At 37.7% G+C, this 18868-nt stretch overlaps 1 protein-coding gene across 1 annotated transcript; it reads left to right on the top strand.

The window, feature by feature from the left end:
* The first annotated feature begins 990 nt into the window (after positions 1–990).
* Positions 991–1404, top strand: LOC123885667 (secreted RxLR effector protein 161-like). Its single transcript, XM_045934968.1, has one exon. It carries the CDS (start codon positions 991–993, stop codon positions 1312–1314), a length of 324 nt encoding a protein of 107 aa, XP_045790924.1. The 3' UTR covers positions 1315–1404.
* Positions 1405–18868: the final 17464 nt, after the last annotated feature.

Genomic DNA, 18868 nt, shown 5'->3' on the forward strand with positions numbered 1-18868 from the left:
GTAGAACAAGAACAGCGGAGGTCAAACAGGATACGTAACCAACCAGAGAGATATGGATATCTCATAACTGATCAAGGTGACGTATTACTCATGGATCAAGATGAGCCTGTGACATACCAAGAGGCTATAACTGGCCCTGAGTCTGAGAAGTGGCTAGAAGCTATGAAATCTGAAATGGACTCCATGTACACAAACCAAGTTTGGAACTTGGTGGAACCTCCTGTGGGAGTTAATCCTATAGGATGCAAGTGGGTCTTTAAAAAGAAGACTGACATGGATGGTAAAGTACATACCTATAAGGCAAGACTGGTTGCTAAAGGTTACAAACAAATTCAAGGAGTTGACTATGATGAAACCTTTTCACCAGTTGCCATGATTAAGTCTGTTCGGATTTTACTTGCTATCGCTGCATATCATGATTATGAAATATGACAGATGGATGTCAAAACAACTTTCCTTAATGGAAACCTCCTTGAGGATGTGTACATGATGACACAACCTGAAGGATTTGGCATACTAAAGGAAGACCATAAGATATGCAAGTTGCAGCGATCAATCTATGGATTAAAGCAAGCTTCCAGAAGCTGGAATATCCGTTTTGATGAAACTGTAAAACAGTATGAATTCATCAAGAATGAAGATGAACCTTGTGTCTACAAGAAGGTTAGTGGGAGCATGATCGTTTTCTTGGTCTTATATGTAGATGACATATTACTCATTGGAAATGATGTCCCTACCTTACAACAAGTTAAAACTTGGTTAGGGAAATGCTTTTCTATGAAGGACCTTGGCGAAGCAGCCTATATATTAGGAATAAGAATCTATAGAGATAGATCACAAAGACTGCTTGGCCTAAGTCAAAGTACATATATAGATAAAGTGCTAAGGCGCTTTAGTATGCATGATTCCAAGAAAGGATTCATACCTATGCAGCATGGGCTGTGTCTGTCAAAAACACAATCCCCTTCAACAAAAGAAGAAAGGGATCGCATGAATGAGATTCCATATGCGTCTGTAATTGGATCTATCATGTATGCCATGTTATGTACTCGTCCAGATGTCTCGTATGCTTTAAGTGCAACGAGCAGGTACCAATCTGATCCCGATGAGAGTCACTGGATAGCTGTCAAGAATATCCTTAAGTACTTGAGAAGGACTAAAGATTCATTCTTGATATTTGGAAACATGGAAGAGCTTGCGGTAGTTGGATATACCGACGCTAGTTTCCAGACAGATAAGGATGACTTCAGATCGCAATCTGGTTATGTGTTCTGCTTAAATGGTGGCGCTGTAAGCTGGAAAAGTTCGAAGTAAGAAACAGTTGCTGATTCTACGACCGAGGCCGAGTATATTGCCGCATCAAGTGCAGCAAAGGAAGCTGTTTGGATCAAGAAGTTCATAAGTGAACTTGGCATAGTCCCTAGCATTGTGGATCCCATTGATCTCTACTATGATAACAATGGAGCTATCGCACAAGCTAAGGAGCCTAGATCTCACCAACGATCCAAACACATACTCAGGCGTTATCATCTCATCCGAGAGATCGTTGATCGCGGAGATGTGAAAATATGCAAAGTACCTACACTTGACAATATTGCAGACCCACTGACAAAGCCTCTTGCTCAGCAAAAGCATGATGGACATACTAGATCTATGGGTATTAGAGGAATGCCTGATTGGCTCTAGTGCTAGTGGGAGATTGTTGGTGTAAGCCCTAGAGGCCAATACTTTTGATGCTTGTATCAATCTATTATTAATAAATAAAAGGCATTTCTTTATTATGTTTGTATGTCCAAAATGATAAAGTCCCTAGAATAGTTGAATCCATTTAACTATTCTTAAAGTATCCGTAGTCGAGTTTTATTATGAATTGGGATAATATTAAAACATAGAGACTATTATGAAGATAGACTGATGATCACATCTCATAGATCATAGGATAAGGAGTTATCAAGTCTTGACATAGGTATAAATATTAGGAGTAATATTTATACTGGATTGACCCGCTATGAGAGTACTACATATAATGTTATGCAAGATGTTATAAGTTGCTCTCATGGTGATAGTGGTGTATACCACCGTCCGACCTGAAACCACTATGGACCCTAAATGTAGAGTCAGGTACTTTGTTGCTGATCAAACGTTGTCCGTAACAGGATAACCATAAAGACAGTTAATGGGTACTTCACAAAGCATGCTGAGGGACATCAGTGACCTAGATGGAATTTGCCCGTCCTGCATAACAGGATAAATGTCTAAGGGCCCAATATTGAATCGAACAAGGGTGACACAGTGTATGCCTTGTGTTCAATATAGACATAGGGGCAAAAGGGTAATTATGCACATAAGCATTATCACGGATAAGGTTTGTCAGATCACAAGACAATTCTGTGACTTGGGTAGCAGTGATGTGTTGCTAAATACCGCTCACTGTTTGTTACAATTAAATGTATAACTGCCAACGTTACGGAAATCTACAAGGGTCACACACATAAGGACAGCCTAGTGTGAGATAAGAAACACCGTAAGGTACGGTGTACCTCAGAGGAATATGGAGATGTGATAAGGGTATCACGGTAATTAAATAAGCGGTACACCATATGGTATGGTGAGGGAGCGTCCATATGTACATGACACATGGGGCAATCGCCCTTTTGGTTATTTAATGAAAAGGGGTTTAGTGTAATTTGGGCCCAATGACAAGTGTTTTTGTCTTGGTGCACAAGACAAGGAATTCTATAAATAGAACCCTTGTGATAGTGAGAAAATGACTTGAAGCAAATTCTCTTACTAAACCCTAAATCATAATTCCTCCCACCTCTCACTAAAAACCTTCATCCTTGGAGCTAGCACTCTTCTTGAAGGTTGTTGTTCGTGTGGACTAGCTAGAGGCGTTGCCGTTCATCTTCAACGCTCGTGATCAATTTTGATTGTGAATCAAATCTCATCCTTCACAAGAGGTAGAAGTTCTTAACACGAATCATGCTCATTCGTAAGGATTAACAAAGGAAAATTTTAAATTCCGCTGCCCCTTTTAATCACTATTTTCCTTCACATATGTGATGTAATTCAATTCTAACTAAATTTTGTGCTATTTTTTAAAATGAAGTATTTTGAAGACCACAAATGTCGAACACTCTAAGGATAAGTTGCATGAAGTGAAGGAGGAATGGACAGATTATATGGTCACAAATATTCTTCCTGGGGCTAAATGTTTAAGGTAGGAAACAGAAACTTGCAAAAACGCATTGTTATCTTATATGAGCTTGTTTCTGTTAATATTTTGGTATATTTTCTATTCATATATATGGTTCCTTACTTAAAATAGAGTTTCCTTGAATCAAGCTATTCATATATATGTTATAGGTTGTTTCAAGTGATTTTAATTTACTTTAAGGAATTAGTGTCCGTAGATTCTCTCTATGCATTGTCTCTTAATTGATATTAGAGCATTTGGTTGTTAGTTACTTTATGTTTTTCCCCTTTCCTTTTTATTCTATTATGTTAATTATTTTTGTTTTTGATTAGTTTGTTCTTGATTGCGAGACCGCGCCCTTCAAAGTTCAAACCCTCTCAGCGAAGTTGCTCCCCTTCAGTTTGTTCTTTTTTCTCTGCTCTGTGGCAAATTTTCTGCTCTGTTAGACTATAATTTTCGCAGGTGTTTTGATGGAGTTTGTGGCTGTCAATAATAAATCATGGTCTAATGGACATAGGTATTTGAGTTGTTGGCCTCTGTAACGACCCAATTTTCAAATTATTAATTTTTATGTGTTAAAATATTTTATTAACGTAGAATTTTAATTAAGTTAATAACTTGAGTTATTTATCGAGTACTTTAGTTATTAAGCGAGTAGTGAGAGTTAACGTGTTATTGGGCCAAGCCAATTGGGCTTGAGGCCCAATGGGCCTTGTGTGTGTGAGGGGCGCCCGTATGGGCATAGTGAGGAAGAGAAATTCATTTTTCTCATGTTCTTTGTGTTCTTGAGAGAAGGGAAAGCTTGGGAGCTAGGGCAAGAAGAAGAGCTAGAGATTCGAGATCTTCGTCGTGTTTTCTTCGAATCCAGGTATGAGAGTAGGTTCCTTAATCGTGGGTGACTCGAGGAAGGGGAGAATGTCGATTTCTCCTCACTCGAACTTCCTCCACCCCATTTTCGTTTTAGCTTAGAACGGATTTTCTTGATGGAAATCGTTCCTAAGGTTCTTAATATGTTTAACATGCTTTTAACATGATTAATGAACGAAAATAATGGTTAAAAACGAGTTTTATGAAAGCTTAAACTCAAGAACTTTGTGTTCTTGAGAGTTTTGATGAAAAAGTGTTCAATCTTTACTTTTTCGATGTTTATGATGTAGATATGAGAAATGAACTGTCCTTTTGTGTTTATCCATGTTTGTTATGTTTGAATACAAACTCTTTTGGGATTTATAACATGAAAAATGGGATTTTTGGGTGATTTGGCGTAGAAAACGCAGGTTTTGAACTGTCCTGACAGGAGACACTCGCTAGGCCTTCGCTCAGCGAACGTGTGGCGAACAGCTCGCCACAGCTCGCTGCAGCTCGCCATGAGCAGGTGATCCCCTGGTGAGGTTCGCTTAGGCTCGCTGAGCCTTCGCTCAGCGAATAGTTCGCTAATGCTCGCCGTGAGTCAGTGACTTCCTGACGTTGTTCGCTGAGGCTCGCTGAGCCTTCGCTCAGCGAAGGCCACTGGGAACAGCAACTTTTTGTTGATGATTGTAAGTGTAATTAGACACTTGTAACATGGTTTAATGGTATTCTTACATGATTGTTGATGCTTGTTGATGCTTGTTGATGCTTATAATGATTGTTAATCATGTATGAAGTTGTAAATGACGAATATTAAGGTTTTGTTAATCTTAATAATGACGTATGTTGGATAGTGTTCCACATAGTAAATGACGAGCTTTATGCTAAATTATTGTGAGTGAATTCATGAAAAATATATACATGCATTCATGAATTGTTGTTGTATATTGGATATTCCAATAAAGACGGATATCGTATTATATTTATCCGATAAAGACGAATATTAGAGGTGAGATACTCTAATAAAGACGAAACGGTACCACATGCATTAGATATGTCTAGGGTGACATTGCATGAAGTTGAAGCATTAGAATGCATTAGGTTATGTGTACATTTATGTGATAAGTGATATGTGACACATACTTGGATAATTGATAATTGATTGTGTGAGTATTCGATTATATGTGTTTATGTACTTATAATTGAACGGTAGATTGTTGATGAATATGTATGAGTGTATGATATATGCATGATTATTGAAGAAGTGTTTAAGTACTCTTTTACTTGCACTTGTATTTTGATTATGTGATCTAACTCTCATGCTTTGTGTTATGTGCTGGACCGTTGGGGGTTCAGATTCTCAGGTTGAGGATCCCGATCAGAGTTAGAGGATTGCTCGTGCTCGTGGTAGTGCGCTTTTTGGTGAGGAGTTTAGCTTAGACTACTCCTTAGATATATTTTGTATATCTTTTTGATTGGGTTGTATAGAATTGCTCTGATTAGGTATTTACCGGGTCGGGTTATTCGTTTGAATTGTATTAAGCCCGTGATGGCATATTTGACCTTGCTAATCCTTTACTTTTTGTTGTAAACATAATATCCTTGTTGTTGATATGGCCTAGAGCCTAGAGATATTGTGTGAACAATTATGATATTGTATGATATACACTATGATCGATATTGCTTTTAATCTCCGCTGTGCTAGCATGATTTTAATTATGCCGTGATTTTGTATTATAACATGTGACGCCTAGATTTTCTTAAGTGTTTTATTTATTTATATTCAATAAATTCGCGTTAAGGGGTTTGGGTGTTACAATAGTGGTATCAGAGCAAGGTCGGTTCATGTGGAACCAATTAGGATTAGTTGGCCATATATTCAACTTGTGTAGAGATAATACTGTTGATATTACCTTTCTAAGTCTGTTCTTGGATTGGTTGGTTGTTCAGGATCATGGCTGGAAGAGGTAATGGAAGGGGTAACAATCAGATGGCAGATGCGATAGCTACTTTGACCAACATCGTGGCTAGAGATCATCAACCCGGGAGGGAAGATGAGATGAGGTTGGAGCGGTTCATGAAGCATAATCCGAAGCTTTTCACTGGAGGCTATGCTCCGGAAGCTGCTGTCAAGTGGATAGAGGAAGTTGAGATTGTCTTTGAGGCTATGGGGTGTACCGAGGAGAGTAAGCTAACCTTGGGTACCTATGTACATCGTGAAGAAGCTAAGAAGTGGTGGAAGAATGCTAAGCTGAGGATGGGAGCTGGTGGTGTGGTAATCACTTGGGAGATGTTCAAGGGAGAGTTCTTGAGGAAGTACTTTCCGGCTGATATTCGGAACAAGAAAGTGGTGGAGTTCATGGAGCTCAAGCAAGGGAACATGTCTGTGGCGGAGTATTCCGTGAAGTTTGAAGAGTTGTGTGCGTTTAGTCCACACTACAACACTGTGGAAGCTGAGAATGACAAGTGTGTCAAATTTGAAAGTGGGTTACGCCCAGACATCAAGCATCTTATCGAATTTTCTCAAATCCGAGACTTTGCAACTTTGGTGGATAAGTGCCGTATTTGTGATGATGATGGAAAAGCCAAGACTAACTACTACAAGGCTATGAGTGACAAAAGAGGAAGAGGTCAAGACCGTGGGAAGCCCTATGGTGACAAGGGAAAGAAAGTTGTTGAGACTAGTGGTGGGAAGAAGAAAGGTAGCGGTCAATGCTATAGGTGTGGAGAAGTGGGCCATAAGTCTTATGAATGCCCAAGGAAAGGAGACAAGTGTTTCAATTGTGGAAAGTGGGGACATAGGTCCGATGTTTGTCAAGTGAAGGTGACTTGCTTCAATTGTGGTGAAGAAGGTCACAAGAGTCCTATGTGCAAGAAGCCGAAGAAGACTATGGGAAAGGTGTTTGCTTTGAGTGGAGATGATGCAAATCAGGGGGATAATCTCATTAGAGGTATGTGTTTCATCTATAACACTCCTTTAATTGCGATTATTGATACGGGAGCAACACATTCTTTTATATCCGTTGATTGCATAAAGCGTCTTAGTATACCTGTGTCTGAAATGTCTGGTCGTATGGAAATAGAAACTCCTGCTAATGGTTCTGTAACTACCCGTCTCGTATGTCGTGACTGTCCCGTAATCGTGTTTGGTAGACACTTTGGAATGGATCTAGTGTGTATCCAACTTAGTGGAATAGATGTGATCTTTGGTATGAACTGGTTAATATTTAATCGAGTCCATATCAACTGTTGTGAGAAGACTGTTGTGTTTCCTAAACCGGAGGAAAGTTTGCATTTGATGAGTAAGAAGGAAGTAGTAGAATCGCTGAAGGAACCTGTAGAGGTGTATGCGTTGTTTGCATCCTTGAAGATGGAAGGTGAAGTTAAGATGGAAGAGTTACCGGTTGTTTGTGAATTTCCCGATGTATTTCCGGAAGACGTGTCAGATGTACCTCCGAAAAGAGAAGTAGAGTTTACGATTGATTTGGTACCTGGTACTAGTCCGATATCTATGGCACCATATCGAATGTCAGCGTCAGAGTTGAATGAGTTGAAGAAGCAACTAGAGGAACTACTTGAGAAGAAGTTTATTCGACCTAGTGTATCGCCGTGGGGTGCACCTGTGTTGTTGGTTAAGAAGAAAGAAGGAAGTATGAGGTTGTGTATTGATTACCGACAGTTGAACAAAGTGACGATCAAGAACAAGTATCCACTTCCGAGGATAGATGATTTAATGAATCAATTGGTTGGAGCTTGCGTGTTTAGTAAGATCGATTTGAGATCCGGATACCATCAGATTAGAGTGAAAACGGAAGATATACCAAAGACTGCTTTTAGGACGAGCTATGGTCATTATGAATATTCAGTGATGCCTTTCGGTGTGACCAATGCACCTGGTGTTTTTATGGAGTACATGAATAGGATTTTTCATTCATTCTTGGACAAGTTTGTTGTGGTGTTCATCGATGATATTTTGGTTTACTCAAAGTCTGAAGAAGAACATAAGGAGCATTTGCGGATTGTTTTGCAAATTTTGAAAGAGAAGAAGTTGTATGCCAAGTTGTCGAAGTGTGAATTTTGGTTGAAAGAAGTAAGTTTTCTTGGTCATGTGATTTCAAGTGGAGGAATAGCGGTTGACCCAACGAAAGTTGATGCCGTATTGCAATGGGGAACGCCGGAGTCCGTTTCTGAGATAAGAAGTTTTCTTGGATTGGCTGGTTATTATAGGAGATTCATTGAAGGATTTTCGAAGTTGGCTTTACCTTTGACGCAGTTGACTAGGAAGGATCAAGCGTTTGTTTGGGATGTGAAGTGTGAAGAAAGTTTTCAAGAGCTTAAGAAGAGGTTGACTACCGCGCCTGTGTTGATTTTACCGGATGCTAACGAGTCTTTTGTTGTGTATTGTGATGCTTCGAAGATGGGACTAGGAGGTGTGCTTATGCAAAAAGGTCAAGTGGTAGCGTATGCGTCGAGACAATTGAAGGTTCATGAGAGGAACTATCCGACACACGATCTTGAATTAGCCGCAGTTGTGTTTTCATTGAAGGTGTGGAGGCATTACTTGTATGGATCGAAGTTTGAAGTCTTTAGTGATCACAAGAGTTTGAAGTATCTATTCGATCAAAAGGAGTTGAATATGAGACAAAGAAGATGGCTCGAATTTTTGAAGGACTATGACTTTGATTTGAGTTATCACCCCGGAAAAGCTAATGTGGTGGCCGATGCGTTGAGTAGGAAATCGTTGCACATGTCATCACTAATGGTGAAGGAGTTGGAGTTGATTGAAGAGTTCCGAGACTTGAGTCTAGTGTGTGAAGTGACTCCTAAGAGTGTGAAATTGGGAATGTTGAAGTTGACGAATCCTTTTCTAGAGAATATCAAAGAATGTCAAAAGACGGATAAGAAGTTAATGGAGAAGTTGGCACTAGTAGTTGAGGAAGGAAAATAAGCTAATTTCAAAGTTGACGAGAATGGAGTTGTGAGATTTCATGGAAGAGTGTGCGTGCCCGATGTGCCCGAGATGAAGAAGATGATTTTGGAAGAAGGTCATAGGAGTGGAATGAGTATTCACCCGAGAGTAACCAAGATGTATCAAGATTTGAAGAAGTTATTTTGGTGGCCATGAATGAAGAGGCAAATTTCTGAGTTTGTTTATGCTTGTCTAGTTTGTCAGAAGTCAAAGATTGAGCATCAGAAACCGTATGGTTTGTTGCAACCTTTGTTTATACCGGAATGGAAGTGGGATAGTATCGCAATGGATTTTGTGGGAGGTTTACCCAAGACTACGAAAGGTTATGAAGTGATTTGGGTGGTAGTAGATCGTTTAACGAAGTGTGCGCATTTTGTTGTTATTAAGAAAGGTACCTTGGTGCCTAAGTTGGCCGAGATTTATGTGGAGCAAATTGTGAAGTTGCATGGTATTCCGTCGAGTATTGTTTCGGATCGAGATCCGAGGTTTACTTCGAGATTTTGGGAAAGTTTGCAAGAGGCTTTAGGGACTAAGTTGAGGTTGAGTTCGGCTTATCATCCTCAAACGGATGGCCAATCGGAAAGGACAATACAATCTTTGGAAGATTTGTTGAGAGCTTGTGTTTTGGAGCAAGAAGTAAGTTGGGATTCGTGTTTGCCGTTGATCGAGTTCACGTACAACAATAGTTTTCATTCGAGTATTGGAATGACACCTTTTGAGGCTTTGTATGGAAGGAGGTGTAGAACATCGCTTTGTTGGTTTGAATCCGGAGAGAGTGTGATTCTTGGTCCGGAGATTGTGCAAGAGACTACGGAAAAGATTAGAATGATTAGAGAGAAGATGAAAGCGTCTCAGAGTCGTCAAAAGAGTTATCACGACAAGAGGAGGAAGGACATTGAATTTCAAGAAGGTGATCATGTTTTCTTAAGAGTTACATCGACTACCGGAATTGGACGTGCTTTGAAGTCGAGGAAGTTGACGTCGAAGTTTATTGGTCCTTATCAGATTTTGAAAAGAGTGGGGAAAGTGGCGTATAGGATTGCTTTGCCGCCATCATTGGCGAATTTGCACGATGTGTTTCACGTGTCACAATTGAGGAAGTATGTAAGAGACCCGTCACATGTGATTGAGTCGGATGATGTTCAAGTGAGGGATGACTTAACGGTCGAGACTGTGCCTTTGAGGATCGAAGGTAGAGAAGTGAAGAGGTTGAGAAACAAGGATATCGCCTCGGTGAAGGTGGTATGGGGAGGACCTGCTGGTGAGAATGCGACTTGGGAATTGGAGAGCAAGATGATGAGTTCGTATCCAGAACTATTTCCAGGTAATTTTCGAGGGCGAAAATTCTGTAAGGAGGGTAGAGTTGTAACGACCCAATTTTCAAATTATTAATTTTTATGTGTTAAAATATTTTATTAACGTAGAATTTTAATTAAGTTAATAACTTGAGTTATTTATCGAGTACTTTAGTTATTAAGCGAGTAGTGAGAGTTAACGTGTTATTGGGCCAAGCCAATTGGGCTTGAGGCCCAATGGGCCTTGTGTGTGTGAGGGGCGCCCATATGGGCATAGTGAGGAAGAGAAATTCATTTTTCTTTGTGTTCTTGAGAGAAGGGAGAGCTTGGGAGCTACGGCAAGAAGAAGAGCTAGAGATTCGAGATCTTCGTCGTGTTTTCTTCGAATCCAGGTATGAGAGTAGGTTCCTTAATCGTGGGTGACTCGAGGAAGGGGAGAATGTCGATTTCTCCTCACCCGAACTTCCTCCACCCTATTTTCGTTTTAGCTTAGAACGGATTTTCTTGATAGAAATCGTTCCTAAGGTTCTTAATATGTTTAACATGCTTTTAACATGATTAATGAACGAAAATAATGGTTAAAAACGAGTTTTATGAAAGATTAAACTCAAGAACTTTGTGTTCTTGAGAGTTTTGATGAAAAAGTGTTCAATCTTTACTTTTTCGATGTTTATGATGTAGATATGAGAAATGAACTGTCCTTTTGTGTTTATCCATGTTTGTTATGTTTGAATACAAACTCTTTTGGGATTTATAACATGAAAAATGGGATTTTTGGGTGATTTGGCGTAGAAAACGCAGGTTTTGAACTGTCCTGACAGGAGACACTCGCTAGGCCTTCGCTCAGCGAACGTGTGGCGAACAGCTCGCCACAGCTCGCTGCAGCTCGCCATGAGCAGGTGATCCCCTGGTGAGGTTCGCTTAGGCTCGCTGAGCCTTCGCTCAGCGAATAGTTCGCTGATACTCGCCGTGAGTCAGTGACTTCCTGACGTTGTTCGCTGAGGCTCGCTGAGCCTTCGCTCAGCGAAGGCCACTGGGAACAACAACTTTTTGTTGATGATTGTAAGTGTAAACACTTGTAACATGGTTTAATGGTATTCTTACATGATTGTTGATGCTTGTTGATGCTTGTTGATGCTTATAATGATTGTTAATCATGTTTGAAGTTGTAAATGACGAATATTAAGGTTTTGTTAATCTTAATAATGACGTATGTTGGATAGTGTTCCACATAGTAAATGACGAGCTTTATGCTAAATTATTGTGAGTGAATTCATGAAAAATATATACATGCATTCATGAATTGTTGTTGTATATTGGATATTCCAATAAAGACGGATATCGTATTATATTTATCCGATAAAGACGAATATTAGAGGTGAGATACTCTAATAAAGACGAAACGGTACCACATGCATTAGATATGTCTAGGGTGACATTGCATGAAGTTGAAGCATTAGAATGCATTAGGTTATGTGTACATTTATGTGATAAGTGATATGTGACACATACTTGGATAATTGATAATTGATTGTGTGAGTATTCGATTATATGTGTTTATGTACTTATAATTGAACGGTAGATTGTTGATGAATATGTATGAGTGTATGATATATGCATGATTATTGAAGAAGTGTTTAAGTACTCTTTTACTTGCACTTGTATTTTGATTATGTGATCTAACTCTCATGCTTTGTGTTATGTGCTGGACCGTTGGGGGTTCAGATTCTCAGGTTGAGGATCCCGATCAGAGTTAGAGGATTGCTCGTGCTCGTGGTAGTGCGCTTTTTGGTGAGGAGTTTAGCTTAGACTACTCCTTAGATATATTTTGTATATCTTTTTGACTGGGTTGTATAGAATTGCTCTGATTAGGTATTTACCGGGTCGGGTTATTCGTTTGAATTGTATTAAGCCCGTGATGGCATATTTGACCTTGCTAATCCTTTACTTTTTGTTGTAAACATAATATCCTTGTTGTTGATATGGCCTAGAGCCTAGGAATATTGTGTGAACAATTATGATATTGTATGATATACACTATGATCGATATTGCTTTTAATCTCCGTTGTGCTAGCATGATTTTAATTATGCCGTGATTTTGTATTATAACATGTGACGCCTAGATTTTCTTAAGTGTTTTATTTATTTATATTCAATAAATTCGCGTTAAGGGGTTTGGGTGTTACAACCTCTGTTTTAGGCGCTAGATCTTTCTTTTACAGGTTCATTCAGCATCGTTATGATAGAGTGTTTAAGTACCGTTTTACTTACACTTATACTTTGATTATGTGATCTAACTCTCATGCTTTGTGTTATGTGCTGGACCATTGGGGGTTCAGATTCTCAGGTTGAGGATCCCGCTCAGAGTTAGAGGGCTTGCTCGTGCTTGTGATAGTGCGCTTTTTGGTGAGGAGTTTAGCTTAGACTACTCCTTTAGATATATTTTGTATATCTTTTTTATGGGTTGTATAGAATTGCTTTGATTAGGTGTTTACCGTGTCGGGTTATTCGCTTGAATTGTACTTAAGCCCGTGATGGCATATTTAACTTTGCTAATCCTTTCTTTTGTTGTAAACATAATATCCTTGTTGTTGATATGGCCTAGAGCCTAGGGATATTGTGTGAACAATTATGGTTATTGTATGATATGCACAATGAAATATATTTGCTTTTAATTTCCGCTGTGCTAGCATGATTTAACTCTGCCGTGATTTTGTATTATAAGGGGTTTGGGTGTTACAGCCTCTGTTTTAGGCGCTAGATCTTTCTTTTACAGGTTCATTCAGCATCGTGGCGAAGATCTTGTGTATGGTTTGCATAGCTTTGCCTGGTTGTTGCTAGTTCTTTGTATCAAGTAATCTTTATCTTTAAGCTTCTTTTTATTTGAGGTGTAAGGCCAAAGGCTTATGTTAAGATTCTTGCTTTGTTTCTTCTTTGGTTCCTGTTATTGCAAGTTTCTACTTGAATCAATTGAAATGTTTATATTTTGAGGTGTTTTTGTGATGCTCCCAGGGATGATATAGTCAAATGGACAAGAAAATTAAAGAACCATTACGCCTGTTTTAGACATGAACATAGAGGAGAAGGAGAGATCTTGTATATGATGAATTTGTGATGCTGCAAAGTCCATACCGTGTTCAATCAATTTTTTCTTTTTATTTTTTTTTTGTGATGTTAAGTGCTTGATAGGGTGGTGATTATGTCTGTGATTAGTGGCATGCTACTTAACTTGTGTCATCATACAAGTGTTGTAATATATATTAATTTATATTGTTTGAGAATTTTAACCAAAATTTTGTATGGTACATTGTTTGAATGACTTATGTAGTGTGTTTTATTTTCTGATTAATAAAATTTGTGCAGCTCTTTTTAATTAAAAACGATTGGATAAGCATTATATAAAAAAAAAAAACGATTGGACAAAAATAAGGTTTTTTTTTTTTAAAACAAAAAGGATCTTTAATAGCGCTTGTTTGAAAAAGCGCTATTAAACGTAGACCTATAATAGCATTTTAGAGCACGGGCGCTATTAAATGTTGTTTACATGAAGATTAATAATCGCGCTTTATGCTCGGGCGCTATTAAAGATACGACAATAATAGCGTTTTTAAAATAAAGCGTTATTAAATCCCATTTCCGAAGCACTCTCTGGCAACGGCAGTTTACATATGACAGCGTTTTTCAAGAGAAGCGCTATTAAATGTCCATATTTGATAGCATTTTAAAGCGCTATTATAGCCACTCAGACATATAATAACGGTAGCAGTAATAGCACTTTTAAGCGCTATTAAAAGCCAAAACAAGCGCTATTAAAGACCTTTTTTGTTGTAGTGGCCCTTGATATATTGTTCTTTTATTTAGATTTAGATGAATGAGATTTAGGCTCTGTTTGGTAAAAATAAGCTATAAGCTAGCTGATAGCTGATGAGCTAGCTTATAGCTGAAAAGCTAGTTTATAGCTGATAACTGATGGCTGGTAGCTTATAGCTGAAAAGCTAGTAGAATAAAATTAAAGTGTTTGGCAAATTTAGCTGTTGTAAGTACAAAATGACATAAAAATACATGGTTAGTGGGTAGTTTTTGTTTTTGGTAAGTGTTAGTGGGTAGTTATTATAATTTTTAAAAAATAAATAAATAAAATTAATTAGGGTAAATATGGAATAAAATGAAAAGACTATAAGCTATAAGCTCATACGCTACTTGAAATAGCATCTCAAAAAACGCTATAAACTAGTTAGAGAAGCTCGTTATCAAACACTTCACATTTTTTTCAAACAAGCTTATAAGCTAGTTCAATAAGCTATAAGCTAGCTTATTGGACTTGTTGAGGCAAAATCCACTTTTGATGTTTTAAAGATTACAAACATCTTTAATTATATTTTAAATGATTCTGATCATTTTGTTATCTAACAAGTGCTTTTGAGTGGCATAAGATTAAATAGATTCTAACAAACCACTTGCAAAGTAAAAATCCTGCAAAGCTGTTTCAAGACCATTCTAAGAACATTCTTAGCAGACAGACTGCAGTTTTGACAAATAAGCACGTTTTGGAATAAGTGCTTTCTGGTTTTTCAAGTCAACTAAGAACAAAACAAATAAGCACTTTACAATGGATTTATGGACCAAATCACTACAGGAGATAATCTCTTTTGGGATCAACAACATGTGATGGAATTTAAGTATATGCTTTCCTAGTCACATATCATGAAGAAAACCATGAGCTTGATCAATTATGGTATTGGCCACCCAATGAATACATCTGATATAATATCATGGACCAATCACAATGGAACAACCAGAGTTTAAACTATGAGTTGTATTGTACTTATGAAAAGTACACAAATGGAACATTCTTCCATGGTTTGTCATAGAAGTACAATTTTGTCTTATATACTTTGTACAAACTCCAGCTGGTTTTATTCTCAAGCTAAGGCTACTACTGATCAGCCCTTAGAGCTATTATACAGCTGCACACCACAAGGAAGGAAGGATGAAGGTTCATCACTTTGGCTGGTGCAGTCAAGACTGTTCCAAGACTGAACAGAGAATCTGCACATTATGCAGAAGTTGTCTGCTGAAGGTAGAGCACTGAGTAACAGCTCTATTTTGCCCTCTAACTGATATACTTGAAGGCCAAGTTTCAATCTCAAGCAAGCATCTATAAAAGGCAATCAAGTCCAAGGGAAAGAGCAAGAGTTTTCAAGCAATTCAAGTGATATAAATCTCATTCAATCTCTTTAGCTCATAGTCCTTTTGAAGTCACTCTTTTGTATCATAATCTGAGTTCCAATCTCTTTAGAGTGCTTTCATCTAAGCTTCTCTTTTATAGTGAGTCTGAAATTAAGCTTAGAAACAAATCATCTATATTGTAATTGCTCAAGTCAATACGTGACTATTGATTGAGTGTTGATTGGTCAAGGTGACTAGGAAAGTTCAAAGCTCTAGGAGCTTTGTTAAGTTGTTGATCTTAGGTCAAGATCAAGGTGAATTTGTAAGTATTGGATCTGTAACTTTTAAGTGATTCTAGTGGACAAACTCACAGGAGGTGGGGACTGGACGTAACCCAAAGATTAGGGGTGAACCAGGATAACTCTTTGTGTTTATCTTCTTTCCCTTAAACTTTTATTTTCTGCAACTGTTTTTACACAGCACAGATCATTCTTAGAACGATCTCACTAAGCACAAAAATAATTTTATCACTAACTATTTATTTTGTGACTTGAGTTTAAATTTTAAAAGGGTCACAATTCAAACCCCCCCCTTTCTTGTGAAAAACTTTGCTACTTCAGGACTTACCAAACAATGCCTTAATTCAGTGTACTAGTACGTGCTATTCTAGTTGTTTGATTCCGCATACCCATGTCAGTTTGGTCATACTTGATTACAACTTCTGTTTTCGTCAAATCTAAACATATGTAGGTGGGTCGGGTCAGTTAGGGGTGCTCGCGATTCGGTTTGGATCGGTTTTGTGGCAAAAATCCATCCGATCCAAAGTTAAAATTACTCGCGGTTCGGTTCAGTTTTGGATGGCTAATTAAAAAAATCCAATCCAATCCGATCCAATTTTGTGCGGTTTAATTTGGATCGGTTTTTGGATATCCAAATTACAAGTTAAATTTTATTTAATTAAATATTAATATTATAAATAGATGGTAAAATAATATATTTGATGTAAAATATAAGACATAATATGTTAAAAATTAATATTTTGCAATATATCATACTAATAAATTGTTAAATAGCTATTAAAAATTATGTATGCGGTTTGCTTCGGTTTGGATCGGTTTTGAAAAATCAATCCAAAATCTGATCCGATCCAGCGGTTTTCACAAAATGACATCCAAACACATCCAAAAATATTCGTTTTTTTGCGGTTTTCGATTTTTTTGGATCGATTTGCGGTTATTTTTTAAATTGGTTTGGATTTGAGCACCCCTAGGGTCAGTTGACGGACAGAAGAGAGTTGGGTCATATACGGGTTTATTTGTATCATAGCTCATATAATGTTTTCTTGCCGTGCCCAAAAGCTATTAAATTATATAACTTTTTAAATTAATTATAAAATTTTAGTCAAAAAAAATTAATTATAAACTTTAGGATTAAATATATTTTTAATCTTCGATATCAACTTTTCATTTTTTGTCCCCTAATTTTTTTGGTCATAAAATGGTCCTTTAAAATTTTCTATCATCAATTTTGATCTTGTTGTCAAAAAATTTTGATCACTAATATTACTCCTTCGGGTCACTATTATAAAAAATAAAATTATTTTTTAAGTTCATTAAAAAAATTCATGTATCTACCAACTGTTGGAACAAAATTGATTTAAAAATGTTTGCCCCTAAATCTATAAAGGTTTTGATGATAACAAAGTATTAATAAACAATTGGAAGGACTAAAAATTTATTTTAAGTGCGCAGATATAAGCATCAGATAAGCTCTGAGTGAAGCTCAGAGGATGTGAATTCAGAAGTTCACAAGCGCTCAGAAGATGTTGGACTTCAGAAGTTACAACCTTCAGATGATGAAGTCTTCAGAACTTCTCGAGTGACTAAAGCTTCATCAACCTCTGAAGATCTTTTTGAAAGCTGTAAAGATTCCCTTTGCAAGTCAACTCTTCTACCAATGAAGAAAAGGACCTTTCAAGCCTGATCAGAACAGCTAATCTCGTTTTGTCTGTCCTTACTTGAGAACGTGGGTCTTCAGACTTGTTAGCTGAATAAGGAAAGTCTACTCTGCAGTAGTCAAAGTATCTGAAACTCTTACTCAGTTTAGATACAAACAAACTGCATCAAGACAGGCTGCTTGAAGACAAAAGATTATCAACTCCAACGGTTCTTTTTGCAACGACTCTTTTCTGGTGGTATATATACTAGAAGGATCAGTTGCATAAAAATAACAATTATTAAGGATTGAACGTGCGCTGAACAAACTCTGAATTCTGTGTATACAAGCTCTGAACCTCTTATCAAGTGTTTTTGCACTTTAGTCAAATACTCTGTACTCTTTGTATTTGCTCTCGTTAGGTTCTTCTAAGAGCATCTGTATACTTTCATATACTTTACAATTACTTGAGGAAACTTAAGCTTGTGTGCTTAAGTGTGAAGTCTTAAGCTTGTGTGCTTGAGCATTGTTGTGAAGTCTTAAGCTTGTGTGCTTGAGCATTGTTGAGAAGTCTTAAGCTTGTGTGCTTGAGCATTGTTGAGAAGTCTCTTGCTTGTGTGCTTGAGCAGGTGTAATCTTGTGTGATTATAGTGAAATCCCTTGGAAGTGCAAGGGGACTGGACTACTCTCGTTTTGTGAGAGGAACCAGTATAAATTGCTTGTGTGATTTCTCTCTCTCTCTTAACTTGTTTTATTGTGTTATTTATCCGCTGCTATTGTAGTTAAGTTAAGAACTTGAAAAAGTTTTAAACTTGGCTAAAACACAATTCAACCACCCCCCTTCTTGTGTTTTCACACCTTCAATTGGTATCTAGAGCACTGGTCTGTTACTTTCACCTAACAGTGAGACAGTAAAGATCTTGTGAGAACACTATGTCTGGAGGAGACGATAGTAGTACTAGAACTACCGGTGAAGCCGGTGAGGCCAGTGGTGCTGGTGGTGGTCCAAGAAATGCCTTTGGTTTTGACTACTTAAGTAATGAATCACATGAACATAGTGGCAATAGAAAAGCCCCTATATTCAATGGTGATGCATCATTATTTGAGTGGTGGAAGGAAAGACTGTATAGCAATATTACTGCTATTGATCATGAGTTGTGGGATTTGGTTGAGCTGGGAGTAACTTTTGAAAACTTAAATGAACATGGAAGATTGTCCATTGAGCATAGAAAGTTACTCACACCAGCTAACTTAAAAACCTACACTAAGCATCATAGAGTAAAGGATATTGTTGTTGGTGCTATTAGACATGAGGATTATGTCAGAATAGAGAACAAGTCTACTGCTAAATCTATCTTTGACTCTATGTGTGCTACCTATGATGGTAATGAAAAGGTTCAAGAGGCTAAGGCTAGTCTCTTGATAAGGCAATATGAACTATTCACTATCACTACT

Source organism: Trifolium pratense, linkage group LG5 (genome assembly GCF_020283565.1).
Source record: "Trifolium pratense cultivar HEN17-A07 linkage group LG5, ARS_RC_1.1, whole genome shotgun sequence".
Taxonomy (NCBI): domain Eukaryota; kingdom Viridiplantae; phylum Streptophyta; class Magnoliopsida; order Fabales; family Fabaceae; genus Trifolium; species Trifolium pratense.

Coding starts and splice junctions, on each gene's coding strand:
- LOC123885667 (XM_045934968.1), top strand. CDS start 991: ATGAATGAGATTCCATATGCGTCTGTAATTGGATCTATCATGTATGCC.